The 15,975-nt window shown below is 38.7% G+C and overlaps 1 protein-coding gene across 1 annotated transcript in view; it reads left to right on the forward strand.

The window, feature by feature from the left end:
- Positions 1 to 15,975, forward strand: part of LOC139155889 (protein WWC2-like) — a 190,571-nt gene that overhangs the window by 145,316 nt on the left and 29,280 nt on the right. The window contains exons 12-15 of the mRNA XM_070731238.1: positions 486 to 609; positions 2,273 to 2,353; positions 2,449 to 2,535; positions 12,378 to 12,570. Coding sequence (XP_070587339.1) covers positions 486 to 609; positions 2,273 to 2,353; positions 2,449 to 2,535; positions 12,378 to 12,570 — 485 coding nt within the window. The remainder of the gene's footprint in view (positions 1 to 485; positions 610 to 2,272; positions 2,354 to 2,448; positions 2,536 to 12,377; positions 12,571 to 15,975) is intronic.

Here is a 15,975-nt window from a genome sequence, read left to right on the forward strand (position 1 = left end):
GGCAAAATTGCAACTATATGTCTGCGTAGCAGGTAACAGTTGGAAGACAAGACAGAGTACACAAAAATAGTTCTGTTGCTAAAAAATCCATTGAGGTCAGTACTGTTGGTTCTGAAAATAGTCCCTTACTCTGAAATTGCCAATTTATTCTACCTAATGCTAGGACCTGTCTCAGTTGACACATTCTTCTCTTGCTTTTTTGATTTGGAGATGAAGAAAAATTGATGGGTAAATGATAGGGATCTTTACTTTTAAGACTTGTAGAAAAGTAATCGGTTGAATTTTTGGCCTTATAAAATGCACATAGTGGTAAAGAAGCTTCATTTTAAATCTGAAAAATTTGATTGCTATTTCAATTCAAGTAAAACTTATGATGAAATTTAATTACACTTTTGGAACCCAGAATCTTCCATGTCAGTTTGACCAGGAGTTCAGAATGCTTTTCTTATTTACAGCCTAAAATAAAGGTTATTTCCTTTACCTAGGTATTGACTTTTCAAGAAGAACAAAGACTCATTTGCTTGAGGAGAAGACAAGCTGTGTATCTGCTGCTGTATCTGATGAGTCTGTGGCTGGAGACAGTGGGGTTTATGAAGCTTCTGTAAAACAGTAGGTTTAAAGCCAGGAATATTCCTATTTGTCAGAAAACAGAATTAACAATACAGTACATTCAAACATTTGGCTTTGTACCCTCCAGCAATTTCAGAACAAGTCAAACAGATAGGGCAAAGAATAATTTTTAAAAGATTTTAAAAAATCAACAATCAGGAAAATAAAGAATCAGTGGAACAGAATATGCATTCTCCTAGGTAAAAATGACACCTTAAAATCTGTGTAAATAAGTATTAATATCAACACATTCTCCATAGACGTAATTTAAATTTGACAATTTAAAATAGTACAACTGAAGAGTTCGAGAACTAATCAGTCCTCTTTATGGAACATTCTAATATGTTTAGAAAATAATTAAGTATTCAGATAAATTTTTAACAAGACTTAATTATGCAGGCATGGCAAACACATGCTTTAATTTATTGAAAGACAATAACATTTAAATAACACGTAATAATTTTATACATTCACAATTGCATACTGTTAAAACCAGATGGGAAAGGTGGGAGCGTGACACCCAAGAGGTGGGGAGATGGGATTAGATATTAATTAATCAACCATCTCTAGTATGAAGCTTTCCTATTGGGTCCCAAGCCACTTGGCAGACCCAGGTCTTGTTGCTCTTTCAAAATTAAAGGAGGGTGGGATGTTTCAAAGGGCAGGAGCCATGACAGAGAAGGGTCTACTCCTGGAGCCCATCAGCTGAAATCCCTTGACTGACAGGATCTACAGCATGCTTCCTCTGCCAGTGCAGGTGGTACGGGCCACTCCCATCAGGATGAGACAGTACCTCAAGTAAGGTTGATGAACAAAGCAAAATTAATTCATTAAATTAATTTGCCTTCTGTAAGAATTTGAAAGCACATTTATGTCACCAGGCCTGGGATCATTAGACCCCAGCCTCTGCCCGATGAATGTTTTTGGTGTGATAGTGTGTATGTGTTTCTTTGATTTTAAATGTCTAGTTTTAAAGAAAATTTTAAATTAATTACTCTATTAATTGGCCTAGAAATGTTTTATTTATTGTATTTTTACTGAAATGTTGTAAGCCGCCCCAAGTCCACGGAGCGGGGCGGCATATAAGTCCGATAGATAGATAGATAGATAGATAGATAGATAGATAGATAGATAGAGATAGATAGATAGATAACAGAAAAGTTGTTCCAATATTGACCTAAAACTTTCAATGTAATGTTATATCCTAGTGTAGTAATTATATCCCAGCGCAGTAATCTTATATCCCAGTGTAGTAATTTCAAATATATGAGATCATGTCTGTACAAACGATTACATTTATTATGACTTCTTTTTCAAAGTAATCAAAGTATGTAAACTAGTTCCATTTTATATAGCCAAACAATATGAAGATCATGTAAATTATTATGATCTATAAGGATGGGACCTTCAAATAAATTGCTGTTAGTGAAATAATCTTTAGCACTGTTTCCTAAATATATCACCCTTCAACAGCTTCAGTATTCTTGAAGAAAATTTCCTACACAAATTTATTTCTAATAAAAATGAAATATATTAGCGTTCAAAAAATAAAATGTTCACCAGCAGTTATCAATTATGTGCTCAAGTGTGTTTGCCCTCAATTCGCAGTCAGCAAAAGTATTTCTGTCATTACCATTGATCTGTCTTAAACTCTGTTCCTTAGACCCAATAGCAATGAAGAAGTCACATGTAGTGAAAATGATACCACAATGCTGGAAACTGCTCAAGTACAAATAGAGCTCCGGTGAGTCACTACATATATTAAGATATTAAGTTTCTACTGACCATTGTAAATATGTGATGTCTAATGCAGGGTTTTTCCTCTCATCTTCTTAAAAGATACGATACAAAGAGCTCAAGTTTTATGATCATTATAATGCAGTTACAAAATCTTCAGGCTCTTTCAATATCCCCTGGTAACAAAATGTAAGTAAAATGCTTTTTTGACAATGGTACTTTTTGAAGTCTAGGAATTCATTATTAAGCATTTACCTTTTCAGGATATCAAAGTGCATTTATAACAGGCAGGGTGCAGGGAGCATAGATATGTCAGCTTGAATCTTCTTCCATCTTTTAAGTGTTGCAAGTGTTGGCTGCTAGAATGTGCATACAACCAACCACCCTCATCTGGCTTACTAGTGCTTTCATGAGCCTATTAGACATCTGCTGGCTAATTGGAGCACAGGATATGATTCTTTCTTAACTAGGACAGGAATGTCTCCATTTTTATTTCATTCAGAAATTAAAATACAAAAGAAAAATAATTAAACAGAGACAAAACAAAACCGGATTTTCAAAAGTGTGGTTTTAAAAAAAGACAAAAACATGTATTTCCCCCCTAATTGAAAATTGACAAATCTATTACAACAATAATAGCTCCCCGCAAAACAGGTCCAAAATTTATAATTTTCTACATCTATTTGCAACCCAACTGACCTACCATACGTATATGAAAGAAAAATAGTTAACAGGTTAAACATCAGTGCAGTTAAAGTTCAAAGCACTCTATTAATGGTGCTTTCTGTTAACAGTCTGCTATTGTATTTATTCATAGAATGTTTGCACGGTTTCTTATTTACCACAGATAATCTGATTATTATCTCTGATCAGTCCAGGATCAAATACCCTTGTTTGGTTCTTAACAATGAAACCTTTCCTTAACTTTTTTAATTGGGAATTTCCCCAACAATCGCATTACATTTCCAAAGTTCCTAAGTCTGTGTTATAAATATCTCTGCAACATCCATTGTTGAATAATTCTTGACAGGAATGAAAAGGATGGAAATTTGCCACATTAAACATATTGTTTTCTTTTTATATTTCTGGAGTTTATCCACAACAGTTTTCTTTTAGCCTTCCTTTGCTTTTGTGGTTTATTCTGTAAAGCAGGTGTCTCCAACCCCCAGGCCACAGATCAACTTCAGTCCATGGTCTGTAAGGAACTGAGCCATACAGGCAGTGGCCAACCAAGCAAAGCTTTATCTGAGCATGTGCAGGATCTAGGTTGCATTTGAAACCACATCCTCCCCTCAATCTGTGAAAAAAAAACCTCTTTCACAAAATTGCTGTCTCTGCCAGAAAAGTCGGGGAACCGCTGTTCTAAAGCAGTGTTTCCCAACCTTGGCAACTTGAAGATACTTGTACTTCAACTCCCAGAATTCCCCAGCCAGCATTCACTGGCTGGGGAATTCTGGGAGTTGAAGTACAAATATCTTCAAGTTGCCAAGGTTGGGAAACACTGCTCTAACGAATGACTGCATGTTACTGAACCACATGAAAATGTATGCAGTTTCTGAATGGTAACCCCCCTCCCATCAATTATGTTTTCCTTTTTTCTGAAAACCTCTTTCTTATTTCTTCCTTTCTTTTCTCAAGAATTAACATTCTTTCTCTTCAGGCAAGAAATATACAAATAATCCTTGACTTATGACTGATTGCTTAATGATTATTCACATTTAAGATAAACACAGAACAAGTATTTTACAGCTGTAAGGCACCTCCCAGACATTATAAATAATTGCACTCACTCCTCCCCGTGATCACATATTAGATGCTTGGCAAAGACCTGGTGTGTTATCTTGTGGTCACGTGACTATAATTTGCTATGGTTTTTGCAGATTTCTGTCACTTCCATCATTTGAACAAATGGATTCACTTAAAGACTACCATGTTCACTTACCCACTATGGGGGAAATATCATTAAAATACTTCTGGTCAGTTGGATGCCTCAACCTATAAGTATCTCCAGAAGATATACTTATACTTGTGGAGATACTTATATCTTCACAACAAGTGTCAATAGGCATATCAATCCAATAAATAAATAAATAAATAATGACATGATCAGATTTCCACTCCCAGTTGCAGTCACCAGTTGAAAAGTACCAGTTCCATTTCCTTATTTTCTCAAATAAATAACCTTGTCTGCTCTGATAAGGTTTTTCATTTTTGGGGATTTGTATTCCATGCCTATCCACAACAAGTGTCAAAGGGCAGATAGGAAGATGTGTTTGAATCTAGCTAAATTAAAACGTAGTGAAATGGGTAAAACACATCAGTTTTTTCATCTTTTATAATCATTAAGTTAGGAGCATTTTGACTTTTTGGCTTTAATATACTCCAAGAAATACTCTTTAAATAAAATCCATTTGATAATGAGCAGAAACTGAGAAACAGAACTTCTCTAGAAGGAGCTGTTCTTAAAGTGAACAAACCTTTGCATTGGGTTTGAGATTTGTATGCTACCTGGAGACTTTTTAAGCATTCATTGTCTGAATGTCTGAGTTGTATTTGCATTTCAAAGAAAACACAGTTTCATTTTCTCATTTGAAGAGCAAAGCATGAAATTATGTTTTTACTGGGAGCACTTATTTCAGCCTAGATAGGTTAATTTCTACAAATATTGATATATTGTGAGGGCTACTATTTACACAGCAGTATAATACAAGTCTGCTCCCCAACTTCATTTCATGTTGGAAAATGTTGCATGAATTTGAAAAATGCTAAGAAAGCCACAGATCTTCATTGGCATGTGTTTGATTTTGTTTTCACATTCCCTCTTTTATTTTCAACAATACGTGAAAAGTACTCCCACAAGTCCTTACAAGTACTTGCTAAATTGTAACGTGGAAACAAGTAGCCATACCATGATGCGATGTTGACACAGCACACCTCTGTCATTTTGACAATAGTTGGAAGTAAAACCGCATGTTGTCTCTCATAAAATAGACACGAATCAAATTCAGTTACTCCAGACCTAAGAACCTAAGAAGAGCCATGCTGAATCAGGCCAAAGCCCATCGAGTCCAGCATTCTATGTCACACAGTGGCCCACCAATTGTCCATGGGGATCTTGAGCAGAAAGAGAAGGCAAACCCTCCCTTTCCTTTGACCCCCAACAAATGGTAACCAAGGGAATCCTGTCTGCCTCAACCAACATAGAGGCAGCACTTGGATATCTGTTTCAATAACCATCGATACACTTAGCATCCATGAATCTGTCTAAACCTACCTTGAAGCTATCAAGACAGACAGCTGTCATGACCTCTTCTGGAAGTGAATTCCATAAACCAATGACCCTCTGGGTGAAGAAATGTTTCTCTTTATTTGTCCTCACTTTCTTACCAATGAGCTTGAGGGAGTGCCCCTTCGTCCTAGTATTGTGTGATAGAGAAAAGAATTTTTCTCTATCCACCTTTTCTATCCCATGCATGATTTTATACACTTTGATCAAGTCACCTCTTAAATGCCATCTTTCAAAGCTGAAGAGACCAAGGTGTTGCAACCTGGTTTCATAAGGGAGGTGCTTCATATCCTTGATCATTCTTGTTGCCCTTTTTGCACCTTTTCGAGTTCCATTATATCCTTCTTAAAGTGTGGTGACCAGAACTGTACACAGTACTCCAAGTGTGGTCTCACTATTGATTTGTACAGAGACAATACAACTCTTGCCGACCTATTTTTGATTCCCTTCCTAATCATGCCAAGCATGGAATTTGCCTTTTTTACTGCTGCTGTGCACTGGGTTGACATCTTCATTGAGCTGTCCACCAAAGCCCCAAGATCCTTTTCTTGGGTTGTCTCAGAAAGCTTGGTCCTCATCAGTTGGTAGGTATAACTGGGTTTCTTTGCCCCGATATGCATAACTTTGCACTTGTTTAGGTTAAAATACATTTGCCACTTTGTTGCCCACTCACTCATTTTCGAGAGATCTTTCTGGAGCTCCCGATAATCAGTTTAACTTTTCACTACCTGGAACAATTTAGTGTAATCAGCAAACTTTGCTACCTCACTATTTACTTCTACATCCAGATCATTAATAAATAAATTAAAAAGTAAAGGACCCAAAACTAAACCTTGGGGTACATCCCTTCTCACTTCTTTCCATCCAGAGAATTGTCCATTTATTGCACCCTTTGCTTCCTACAATTTAGCCAGTTACCAATCCAGGACAAGACCTGACCTCTAATTCCATGGCTAAAGAGCTTTTTTAGGAGCCTTTGGTGAGGGGCTTTGTCAAAAGCCTTTCGAAAGTCAAGATATACAATATCAACTGGGGCCTCTTTATCTATATGTTTATTTACACCTTCAAAGAATTCTAACAAGTTAGTAAGACATGATTTGCCTTTGCAGAAACCATGTTGGTTTTCTTTCAGTAATGCCTGTTTTTCTATGTGCCCAGTAATTTTATCTTTAATAATGGTTTCCATCACTTTGCCTGGAACTGAGGTTAAACTGACTGATCTATAATTTCCTGGATCGCCTCTGGACCCTTTCTTGAAGATCGGAGTTACATTTGCCTCCCTCCAATCCTCAGGTACAGTGCCTGATCCTAGAAAAATATTATATATTTTAGCTAGAAGTTCAGCAATTTCACACTTGAGTTCCTTGAGAATGCCATATGGGCCTGACGATTTGTTGACATTTAGTTTAGTAAGGCATGCAAGAACATATTCCTTGTTTATCTCTATTTGGTTTAATTCTTCTAATTCCCTCCCTGAGAAAACTAATTCAGCTGCAGGCAACTGCTCTCTGTCCTTCTCAGTGAAAATGGAGGCAAAGACGTCATTTAGTCTCTCAGCAATCTCCTTATCATCTCTGATTATCCCCCTTCTGACCATTGTCATTGAGTGGCCCAACTGTTTTTCTGGTTGGGTTCCTCCTTCTGATGTACTTAAAAAAGTTTTTGTTATTATTTTTAATATTCTTTGCTATATGCTCCTCAAAATCTCTTTCCTGTCTATCGCCTTGCATTTAGTCTGCCAGATTTGTGATCCTTCCTGTTCTTCTCAGTAAGAAGAGCCTTCCATTTCTTAAATGAGTTTCTTCTTCTTTCCAATAACCGCCTTTACCTCATTCATAAGCCATACTGGTGTCCTCTTGGACTTTCCAGTCCAGACAGTTAACTAGCTCCCTAACTTCTATCTAAGAACATGCAACAAAGGAAAGCTGACCAATTCTATGAATAATCAATATTAGAGACATTTCTCTTATTTGTTGGAAAGTTTTTCTGACATTAGTCAGGATGTGCCTTCATGTAATAATCATTTCATTATTCTGTATCTTGCATCCTTTCAGTAGCAGCAATTTTTTCTCTCATAAGGCGCAACAAAAAAATGTCTGCTGCAAACTGTGTGGCATCAGGAAGGGCATCGGCCCAGTAAATGTGTTGTGGCCCACCAGCAGCCTGTGTAGCTGGTAGCTGATTCCAACAGCACAGAGGCTGATGTGGTGATGTGCCAGCAGCCTGTGCAGCTGGCACCCGTGTTGGACAGTGAGGAGGTTGGGAAACACTCAATGCCAGAGGCCTTCATAATTCAGCCAAGCCCTTCAGAACCTCCAGAAGCTCCCCTTAGTGACGAGGTAGAAGACGAGGAACCTATTCTCAATGCACAGTCTCACACACAGCTGCCAAAAAGCATAAATAGTTCCTCAGGAGGAGGTCTCTTCAGGAGTAAGGTTTGGGGCTAATTGGCCACTCCCTTAACCTATTTAAGGGATGACAATGAAGGAAACAATTTGAAGGAAACAATGTTCATTCATATTCCTTCATGTCTTGACTCCAGAAAGGTCTAATCAGCTCTTGTTCTCTTTCTTGACATTTTCCTGCAAATTGCTTCTGGGCATTTTGCCAACAACCATAAGATCATTGTTACATACAAGTCTGGTTACTCAGAATTGAGTTATGATTTCATGGGCTCGTGCTGGCTGTTAATGAAGTTGAATTAAGAGCCGGTATTCAGAAAAGACTACTTTAAACCAGTGTTCCCTCTAATTTTTTTTCGTGGTGGGCGGAAAAGTATAGTGTCTGAGCGGCAGTCCCTTCGGGACTGGGCGGCATAAAAGTATAAATAAATAAATAAATAAAGTAAGTGTGGGCGTGCGCTATCACACATGAGTGAGTTCTTGCAGCCATAATTCTATATTTTCAATAGTTTATTTTCAAATACACAGTAATCATTCAACACTCCAAACTAAGATTAGCCTCTCACAACAGCCATTGCAAATTATAAATCTTTCCCTCTAGAAATACCAAGATGTATTTGAGAACTTTAGGTTTAGTCTGTCAGTCTCAGATTAAAAACATTATCAATATCCAATATATTCATAAATGTATTTAATAAGTCAAAAAAGTCTGGCTCGCCTTACAGTTTCTCACATCTGTCTCTCACATTTATTTATTTATTTATTATTTAGATTTGTATGCCGCCCCTCTCCGAGGACTCGGGGCGGCTCACAGCAGGGAAAAACAAATCATAAATAATCTGAATACATTTAAAACATTTAAGATTTAAAAAGAAAAACCCATATAGTACATACACACTCACAAGCATACCATACACAATTTAAACACAATTTGATGATGACCATTCCATCTTTGTCTTTGTCCATTCTCAAATACATCTTGTATTTCTAGAGGGAAAGATTTATAATTTGCAATAGCTGTTGTAAGAGGCTAATCTTAGGTAGTTTGCAGTGCTTAAGAGGGTGCTAGAACAAATCAAATTAACCCTACCTATTGGTACATCCAGACTTTCTATCTTTCTCTCCCTGCCTTTCTCCCTCTTTCTCTCCTTTCCTTTTCCCTCTCTCTATCCTACTTCCCCCTCTCCCTCCTGTCTATCTCATCCTCCCTCTTCCCTTTCTCTCCCTCTTTCCTTTCTATCTTTCTCTTCCTCTTTCCTTTCTATCTTTCTCTCCCTGCCTTTCTCCCTCTTTCCCTTCATCTCTCCCTCTCTCTTTATCTCAATTCCCTCTTTCTCCCTGGGCTGCTGTGCCTGCCCTGCAGCCCCACCACGGATGGACTGCCTTAGCATCGGCGTCCCCCTCCCACACACGCTGCAGCTCCCGGACCATCGGTGGCACACACACACACACACACCACACACGCTGCGTTTCTCCCTGCGTTTCTCCCTCTTTCCCTTCATCTCTCCACGCACATGCTGCAGTTCCCGGACCATCGGTGGCACACACACACACGCGCACATACCCCACACACGCTGCGTTTCTCCCTGCGTTTCTCCCTCTTTCCCTCTTTCTTTCTTGCTCTCTCTCACTCTCTCTTCCTTCCTATATTCTCTCTCTCTCTCTTTCTCTCTCTCTCTCTCCCTTCCTTTCTTTCCTTCTCTCTTCCTTCTACTTTTTTCTCTTTGTCTCTCTCTTTTCCTTCCTTCCCCTCTTCCCCTCCCTCTCTTTCTCCCTCTCTCCCTTTATATTTATCTCTACCTTCCTTCCTCTCTTCCTCCCTTTCTCTCTCCCTCTCGTTCACTTTTCTCTCCCTTCCTTCCATCCCTCCCTCCTTCTGTCCTCTCCTCTTTCCCTCCCTCTCTTTCCCTTCTTTCTGTCCACGTCTCCGGCATGCAGCTGGCTTTGCTGACCGGCACAAGGCTCAAGCCAGCTGCCCCGGAAAGCCAGGAAGGTCCTCCTGCCCCCCCAGCCGAAAACACAACGGAGGTCTGCCGCCACCAGCTTGAGCCTCCCATTGCTCCACTCGGTTTCGCCTGTCATCCTGGACCTCCGTTGTGTTTTCGGGGGGGAGCGGCGGGAAAGCCCTGTGCCGGCCAGGAAAGCTGGCTTTCCGAGAAAGCAGCGCGCTTTTCCAAATGTGCTTCTTTCTTGCAACTCTTTCCTGGGCAGGGGGGAGGGAGGAGGCCACTCCCCCCGCAGGAAAGAGATGCAGGAAAGCAGCGTGTTTAAAAGGCACGGTGCTTTCTCGGAAAGCTGGCTTTCCTGGCCAGCACAGGGCTTTCCCGCCACTCCCCCCCAAAAACACAATGGAGGATGACAGGCAGGGCGAAGCGGGGTGGAGCTACGGGAGGCTCAAGCAGGCAGTTCGGCGGAAGAGGAGGAGAGGGGGCGGATCAGGCGGGCAGGGGGCAGCGCCTTCTACTGCCGGCGCCTCCCCGCCCCCCCCGCAGGCTGGCAGGGGGATGGGGATTGCGCGCCCGTGGAAAAGGGTGCGCGGGGGGGTATTTTGGGGGGGGCGCATGCTCATGCGCGTGGCTTACGGGGAACAGTGCTTTAAACTGGATTTGTGTTTTATGACTACTAAGAAAGCTCATTAGTAGTCCTTAATTAATAAACTAAGATTTGTACAGACTATGTGTGTGCTGCTTTCTTTGTGGTCCCTAACTGGGAAGAACAAAATGCTCTGCTCCATCTAGTCATTCTGACTCAACTCCAGATTAAGGGATTAAAGGGTTGTAAAAAGGGAGTGGTTACATTTCCACTGATGCAGTTTAAAATTGTATTTTTGATTTTTTTTATAACTATACCACACTGCTGGATCATCTTCAGTAAATATTTTCAGAAGTCCTGCTACTATCCTATTAACTCAGCATTTAATTTTTGCTTTCTAACTCCAATTAAAACTTTGTTTGTTTGTTTGTTCGTTTGTTCGTTTGTTCATTCATTCGCTCATTCATTCACTGATCAGCATCCTTAAAAAGGAAGTAAAAGACAACAATTACAACTAGGATTGACAGGGAGAATTGGATGTAATTGCTGTATATATCAGCAACTATAGAATAAATCAAGTATGGTATATCTGAACATCCATATTTACATAACACTAATAAATCTAATCTACTAAAAGTATACATTAAAATATATATAATTTAAAATTATTTAGAATTTGGCTACTGTGTGAGTGGTGTTTGGATTTGGGTCTTAGAAAAGAAGATGTGCATAGGAATTATCTACTCTTCTGAGAAATCTCTCTAATAGAAGGGGTATGTACATTGATCTGATGTCCCTGTAGAGCTCACTGCACAGTAAGACATTTGAGATATCTTCAACTTTTCCATTGTCACATGTACTATTGGGGTTTTATCACATCTGCCCTGCAGGAGTGCTAAGAGGAGAAAACAAAGTTCGTTCATTTCCCTCTGTATTTACAGGATGCAGTGTCTTGTGCTTCCTGCAGAGATGTTCAAGTGACACAGAATATTGTTGTAGCAATTCTTTGCAGTATTGTTTATCTTGAGCAGTAGTGGCAGGAAAAGATCGTTGTTAGTAGACTTGATAAGTCTAGGAAATTGTTCTGTCATGTTCCTAACCCTGACATCTGACAGAGAGAAGACTTTACAAGCCAACTGGTTGATTTGCCATACATTTATTTTAATTCCCTGTAGTGGTGAATCATTAAGTACTGTGACTCTTCTGGAGATTTATCCATAAACCACCAGAGAATGTGCTTTCCTGCTGTTTTCAAGAAAGGAAAAAAGTATGTTTTGAAAACTGATTCATAATGCATCTGTTATTGTGACTCTGGAACAACGCTGGTAGAGTTGCTACCCTCACCCTCCTATTGCTATTGTCTATAGCAGCAATGCTCTCAACCTGTCAAGGACTAGAACATTGTGGAAATGAGGCAGGAACTTTTCCTTCCCTTCTAATTTAGTGGGAGAATTTATTAGGGACTAAATTTCTAAACTCCCCAGCATGCTAATTCTCCTATTTGCTCACCTCCTTAAATCAAGCTGCTTTATAGTCATCTTACAGATTCTGCTTGTTCTGTAGGAAGCCACTTGTGTCTCACAGGACCCTTGCAATCGGCATTTGTGAATGTGAAATAAATAGAAACCTAGTGTATCTATGGAGGAAGGAAGAAGCTTACATTCCCTGCTTGATGTCTCCCATTGTTTTCTCATCCTTAAATGGGAAAAATATGTTTGTCATTTCTAAATAAGTAAATTGCATAACATAATATGGAAAGACACTACAGTGGATTTAAGTTATCTTTCTGTTATTTTTCTTCTTACCTTTAGATATATTAGACTTGCACTTCTTCCACCTTCAACTGATATCATCTGTTTATTCCGTACAAAGCTCCATCCTGCTACTGAACCTCTTTTATTTAGTGAAATGTTCAGAACAGTTCTTTCCCAAGGAGCCTTGCAGGAAAAAACCTTGAGAGTAGATATCTGCTCTGTCAGTAAAAGTCACCAAGAAGAATGTCTAGTAAGTATCCTTACTTAATATGATAATTGGTTTTATTTTGATCTTTTTCTCCCTTTTTGGGATGTCATTTGCACAATGTATTAACAATCTATGTAGGTCTGGGCATAGTACCACTTTCATGGGAACTATACTTCCTAAAAATTTAAATAGCAGGAATCTAGTGTAAATATTTCAGGAGGGTGGTTTAAATGTGATTTCCCCCACTTGTACTTCATGTTTTATTTCCTATGTTATGTTTTGCATTGTCCCTAGGCCTGCACTGTGGGCTGGTCTAGAAGCTACAACTAAAGTAATACCTAGCAGCTCAACTGCTGATTGGAACACTGTAGGTACATCACACCCAGTGAAGGGCTACCAAGCTTTTTACTACCACACTGTGGGCGTGACATATGTAGGACACCCTGCATTTTCAGTGCAAATTGGGTACTCTGGGATGGAGCTCCATTTTCATTACTCCACTGCGTGTGTCCTGTCCCCCCCGGTCCGGGCAGTAGCCCACCCCTGATCACACCTATAACAAAACATCTACATTATCTGTTCTTATGCTTCTAAATAGATTCAAGATTAGTAAGAAATTAGTATTAGTTTCTATTTACTATTAGTATTAGTCCTAAAAAGGGAGCATGTTATCTTTTATTTATTTATTTATTTTGTCCAATACATAATGAGGGTTTTAGTGGGTATACAGTGTTCCCTCGATTTCCGCGGGGGATGCGTTCCGAGACCGCCCACGAAAGTTGAATTTCCGCGAAGTAGAGATGCAGAAGTAAATACACCATTTTTGGCTATGGACAATATCACAAGCCATCCCTTAAGACTTTAAACCCCTAAATTACCATTTCCTATTCCATTAACAACCATTTACTCACCATTATTACTGGTACCCACCATTGAATAAGACACTTAGTGATCCTGATATTTATAAATATAATTATTTATTAACAATAATTATTTTTTTTGTTATTTATTTGCAAAAATTATTAGTTTGGCGATGGCATATGACGTCATTGGGTGGGAAAAACCGTGGTATAGGAAAAAAACCATGAAGTATTTTTTAATTAATATTTTTTGAAAAACCGTGGTATAGGCTATTCGCGAAGTTCGAACCCGCGAAAATCGAGGGAACACTGTATATCTATATACACATAGTAAAATACATGATGAAGGTTATAGAGGAGATACTCATAGTAAAATATATCTAAGAAATAATAAAAAAAGAAGGTATAGTAATAGAACATATCAATGAAAGAATAGAAGAAGAGATATAGGAGTAGAAGAAAGGTATAGGAGATATAGGAGAGTAATAGGACAGGGGACGGAAGGCACTCTAGTGCACTTGTACTCACCCCTTACTGATCTCTTAGGAATCTGGATAGGTGAACCGTAGATAATCTAAGGGTAAAGTGTTAGGGGTTTGGGGATGACACTATGGAGTCAACTTGGTTACTGAAGTCATATTTTTTATAGTCAAGTTTGGAGCGGTTAATATTAAGTTTAAATCTGTTGTGTGCTCTTGTGTTGTTGTGTTGTTGTAAGAGAATCTTAGCATTCTCTTGTATGTAATATTCCTAATATTCCAGATACATTATGAATAAGAACAGATACATTATGAAATACAAGAAAATGCTTATCTTAGCATTCTCATGTATGTAAGGTACTTAATGTTCTCAAGGTGAGGTCTTGCATTCCGTACCGCACGCAGCATAAGTAAATAGTCTCAGCAGTCCTCTGCAGAACATCACTCCAGTGCAGCCATTTACTCCTTTAAAAATCCATTCTTCTTTTCGGGGGGGGGGGGGGGCTTTTCATCAATCACCTCATTTTTATTAATATTTTTAATCCTGTTAATAACTAGTGTCTAGCACTGTTTTAAAATATTAACTATTTCTGGTATTAATGCAAATCGGAAATGGTATGCAAATATTTAAATAAATAGAAATAATTGAATTTACTTTCCTTACCCCATTTACTTGAGAGGCTAAATGCTTGAATAGTTTTTCACACTCAAGATAATGAAGGAAGCACTTCTGATGCCACTACAGAGAAAAACTGCAAGGCTTTGCTTGTTATAGCCTTCATTTAAATGAGGAAAGGAAGAAGATAAATATTTTCTCTGTGGGTTTTATGATGATGCAATTTCCTGGGTTAATATTTATTGTGGTAAACCTTTTCAAAGAGCAGTCGGGACATACAATTTGGCCAATTGAATGTCTATAAATTCCATCCATCCATAACTGTACTTAATTTATTTGAAAGTGTCTGGCGGTGACTTTGGTCCGTAGAAACTATGGTTACTATTTTTGAGAAGTGTTATTTCACCCAAATATAAGCCAGGAAATTTAACAATCCCATACTTGGCCTTTCCGATGAGAGAGCAACCTAGCAGAGGCGGATTCCTCTTACTTGTTGCTACCAGTGCACATGGGGAGTCTTGTATGCATGCACGTGTGGCCCCAGTGTGATTTTGCTTCCACAGGAAGCAAAAATGCACCAAAACCTTGTGAGGGGACGTGCGCGTGAGTTTCCACTGGGTTTTTTTTTGCTTCCGCGCATGTGTGGAAGAAAAAAAATCGCTGAAATTGCACACGTGTGAACGTCCCCTCGCAAGATTTTGCTTCTGTGTATGCGCAGGAATGAAAAAACCCCAAAAATTAAAGAAAAAAGATGGCGGCGGCCAAAGAACTAGCACCAGAGTGGTCACGTGCAAAGTACATGATCTGGCAACCGCTATCGTTGCGCAGTCGCCTACTACACCAGTAACAACCCAATTCTGCAACCTAGGACATCATTCATGCAAAACGTGTACAGTATCTGACTTTAGTGGCAAAAGTGCCATACAGCAAAAATGTTCCATTTCTTGTATATAACATTATTGTGCTTAGAAGCAGACTTTTTATTTTTCTTAATATTTTTCAAGTTATGATTCTTACCTGTAGTTGATTGTAAAATGGAAGTGTAATGATAAACAATTTCAGACACTGATAGATTATTCCATTGATGGTGCCAAAAGCATTTTTATACAATAAAGCTATCAAGATATGAAATTTTATTTTCTTGCATATAAGGCCATTTTTTCCTCACAAATAAATTGGACTAAGGCCAACTATATTTTGCCTCAGGCATTAACCTAGGCAGCGCTTTCTCCTGCACTCAATCTATTGCAGTGATCAAATTTATAGTGTATAACTTTGTTTTCTTTTTGTGTATGTATTGTATGTCTGATCTATAATTAATGAATTGATTTGTTTATTTTTTCTTTATATATACCCCTTTTACCAAATAAAATCACCAGATAAATATCAATATCATAATCCTTTCTGTTTTCACCTGCAATTCTTGACTAGTCTCTTGGTACTTTAATGTTTTACATCCTTTTAGTTTACAAGCCAACAGACCCCTGTGCCC

The sequence above is a fragment of the Erythrolamprus reginae genome, unplaced genomic scaffold, assembly GCF_031021105.1.
Source record: "Erythrolamprus reginae isolate rEryReg1 unplaced genomic scaffold, rEryReg1.hap1 H_9, whole genome shotgun sequence".
Lineage (NCBI taxonomy): Eukaryota > Metazoa > Chordata > Lepidosauria > Squamata > Dipsadidae > Erythrolamprus > Erythrolamprus reginae.